The following is a 3,477-nucleotide window of genomic DNA, read 5'->3' as shown; positions in this document are numbered from 1 at the left end:
GGGGGACCCACGTATCCTCTTCGGGCTGTGCCCGGCCGGGCTCCATGGGTGAAAGCCCGGCCACCAGGCGCTCGCCAACGTGCCCCACCTCCAGGCCTGGCTCCAGAGTGGGGCCCCGGTGACCCGCGTCCGGGCGAGGGAACACTGTGTCCAATCCTTGTATTCATCATAGGGGTCTTTGGGCTGCACTTCGTCTGGCACCTCACCTAGGACCTGTCTGCCTTGGGTGACCCTACTAGCGTGACCTAACAATAAATCTGTTGCACAATAATGTACATTTAATACAGTTTTAAACTGCTGAATTTACCTGGTAACATTCTGATCTTGAAGTTGTTGGAAGTTAAAAAAAAGTGAAGATTTGAGTGATTTTAACAAGAACCAGACAGCTAGTTCTTGTTGAACAGCTGGTTGGACAGCTGGGTCAGGACATCTTTACAACTGCAGATCTGTGGGCTCTGCAGAGGTCACACCCTATTAAAACTGGGTCACATGGACACTCTGCCTAAAGACTGCTGTTGAATTGATTTTAAGATGTGTCGATGCTCCTCCGTACCTCTGTGACTTACTTCAGCCTTATGTTCCATCATGGGCCCTTAGATCAGCTAACCACTTCCTGTTGGTTGAAACAATAACTAGGCTGAACCTCAGAGGAGGTCTGGCTGTTTTAGTCGTGCCTCTAAAAGTGTAAAACAAGTTGCCATTAAATATTAGACAGGCTTCTGCTCTTCAGTGGCTTTTGACCCAGTGGGAGTTGGATGGTTGTTGTTTCTCTTTTAGTCTACATCAGTCTATGTAGTAGGTTTTATTCTGCTTTCATTGTTTTTGTTATACATTTTATTATCTGTGCCTTTTGATCAGTTTTAGCAGTGTACAGCACTTTGGATAAACAAATTGTTTTTTAATTTGCTGTTGGCCAGCCTCCACCCTCTGATGCTCTCAGCCACGCTGCAGGAATGCTTCAAGAACAGTTTGAGGAACCCAACAACTAGTTTGAAGTGTTGATCTCAGTCTAATCAAGCCTCTGTGGGTGTTCTGCACCAACAAGTTTAATCTATGGAGGTCCCATCTCACAACTTCCAGGACTTCAAAGATCTGCTGCTGCTGACAGGTCGAAGGTCTACAGGAGGCCCCCAGAGGTCCAAAGTAGGTCTTTAGATATCCACAAGGCCTTCAGAGGTCCACTGACGCTGAAACCACTTTTTGTCTCTTCTAATTTATTTTAAAATTACTTTTGTTTTAAGCTTTTGTTTATTTTTTAAATCATTTTAAAAATACAGATTTAAATTTAGTTAAATAAGAAAAATCACGGTCTTCTTCACTAACAACCTGATGACCTCATATATGAAACCCCAACAGGTTGTTTATTGCTTACCTTCCTATCTGAGGATTTAAAGCTCTTTATGGTGGACATTTTGTTCTCTGACAGTTTTTTATTTATTTTTCCCCACCTTAAAATGTCTGTGCGAGTTGCAGAGTTTGCCTGCTGGGCAGCTGCAGTCTCACCTGTTTGATGGAGCGGACAGAGGAGATGTGGTCCACCTGAGCACACCACCTGTCGTAGCAGTTGTACTCCCCTCTGTCAGACATGTCCCACAGGTACTGACGGCCCCGGTAGTTCTCATGCTCGTACCCGACCCACCTTCAAACCAGACAGAGGAGAACAATGATGTAAAAGTAGAACATTTCATACTGGTGTGCATTTTGTTTTTTCTGTCAGAGTTTGGATTCACACTCTTCGTCCCAAACACTTAATGAAAAAAAACTGATCAGTCTTCACATTTGTACGGGATCTTTTTTTCTTTTGTAATCCTCTGCTTTAGGGTTGTTTGTATTTTGTAATCTGTTAGGACCTGTTAATTTGATTCTATACTCTTTTCAGGTTTCTCCCCTCACCTGGACACAATTTCCTGATTGCCACTCCTAGTTTGTGTCATTTGTTATTTTATGTTAAGTTATTCTTCATCGGTGTCATCTTTGAGTTGTTTGGGTTTTGTGTTTATGCATCACTTTGTCTTATGTTTAGGATTCCTGATCTGAATTACCAGCCTCTGTGGCATCTTTATTTCATCATTGATACCCTTCCATAATCATGTATGCATCCATTCACCCAAGATTTGTTTGTTTCCACCACATTTTTACAATTCACATTTCCTCCCTTTAAATATATATCTACATATATTCAAAATCTACTTACCATCCTCAATATGTGAAATAACAGAATACATTGTTGTCTGGATAAACAGTATCTTTTTTCATACTAAAAGCAATCATGTAGCTGGTGTTTTGGACTTGATGATGGCCTGCTTTAAATGGACTATAAATCCAGACTTACGCTCCACTCTCCACCTGAACAGAGTTACATCTCTCTGGGAAGTTCTTGTCACTGATCCTGGGACAGTCGGAGTTCAGGTCCAGTCGTCTGCCAGCGAAGTTTCGCTGCTCAAAAAGGGTCACCTGAGAGCAGAGATGAAAACCAGGAACATTTAGAGTCAAACAGAAGAATAATTGTCACCATGTTTTATATTTTCTGTGCAATTTATAGCCAGGTTTTGTCTTTATTTACAACTTTTCCATCTGAAGCCTTCAGTAAAGAATTCACCTTTAAGTTTACTTTCCTCCTTTCTTTCCACTTAGTGATTGATTTTATCCCCAAGTTTGGCAGACATTGATTTTTTTTTCCTGTAAGGACTTAACTGAATGTATAACAAAGTTTTATTAAAATTATTTATTCACTTATTCAAGAATTATTCATTAGGATGACATAAAATTCAGAATGCAAGGATTTTTTTTGGCAAACACCCAAGACCTACTGAAAATAGGTCTGCAACCCACTTTTGGGTCATGACCCACCAATGATAAATCACTGGTGTATGGTTTATTTTAGCTGCATCGTAATACGGATAAAATGTTACAATGTAACATGCCAACATGTCTTTGGTATGAAAGTATTTTAAAATCCAAAGTAAGAACAGATCAGCTACTTTTAATGTTTGAAGTTTAGTTATTTCTTGTGCTGGTAGTGGAGGAGCTACATTCAGTACCACCAGAGTATTATGACATTAAAAATCTAAGCACTTGGACTACACTGAGCTCACCCAGCTAACATGGCTAAGCAACACTTTTTAGAGGAAACTCTAAAAAGAAGAGACATGTTACCAAGAAAGACTGAAAACAACAAGGATTACAGAACAAGGGTCCGAATTTATCTCTCTGAGTGACCAACCCTTTGCTGTGGTGGAGAGAATAGGTTTTGGAACCATGGTAACTGTCATGAGCGGGGTGGAAGAAGGCGAACCCTGAGCGCAGACTCATGTTGTTAAAAAAAAAATTAAATTTATTTAGAAATAAAAGGCAAACCCAAAACAAAGGCTGACGTGGCAGCAAAATCTAAACTAAATTCAAAAACATTAACTAAACAAAACATGAACAGACCTGTGACAAGAGAAACCACTGGGAGACAAGAAGGCACGAGCAAAC

At 40.6% G+C, this 3,477-nt stretch overlaps 1 protein-coding gene across 1 annotated transcript in view; it reads right to left on the bottom strand.

The window, feature by feature from the left end:
* The window catches only part of crybgx (crystallin beta gamma X), an 18,612-nt gene that overhangs the window by 6,941 nt on the left and 8,194 nt on the right, over positions 1 to 3,477 (bottom strand). The window contains exons 3-4 of the mRNA XM_017439704.3: positions 2,333 to 2,454; positions 1,504 to 1,639 (exon numbers count right to left, since the gene is read on the bottom strand). Coding sequence (XP_017295193.1) covers positions 1,504 to 1,639; positions 2,333 to 2,454 — 258 coding nt within the window. The remainder of the gene's footprint in view (positions 1 to 1,503; positions 1,640 to 2,332; positions 2,455 to 3,477) is intronic.

The sequence above is a fragment of the Kryptolebias marmoratus genome, linkage group LG15 (genome assembly GCF_001649575.2).
Source record: "Kryptolebias marmoratus isolate JLee-2015 linkage group LG15, ASM164957v2, whole genome shotgun sequence".
Classification (NCBI taxonomy): domain Eukaryota; kingdom Metazoa; phylum Chordata; class Actinopteri; order Cyprinodontiformes; family Rivulidae; genus Kryptolebias; species Kryptolebias marmoratus.
This window is presented reverse-complemented; position numbering and strand designations above follow the sequence as displayed.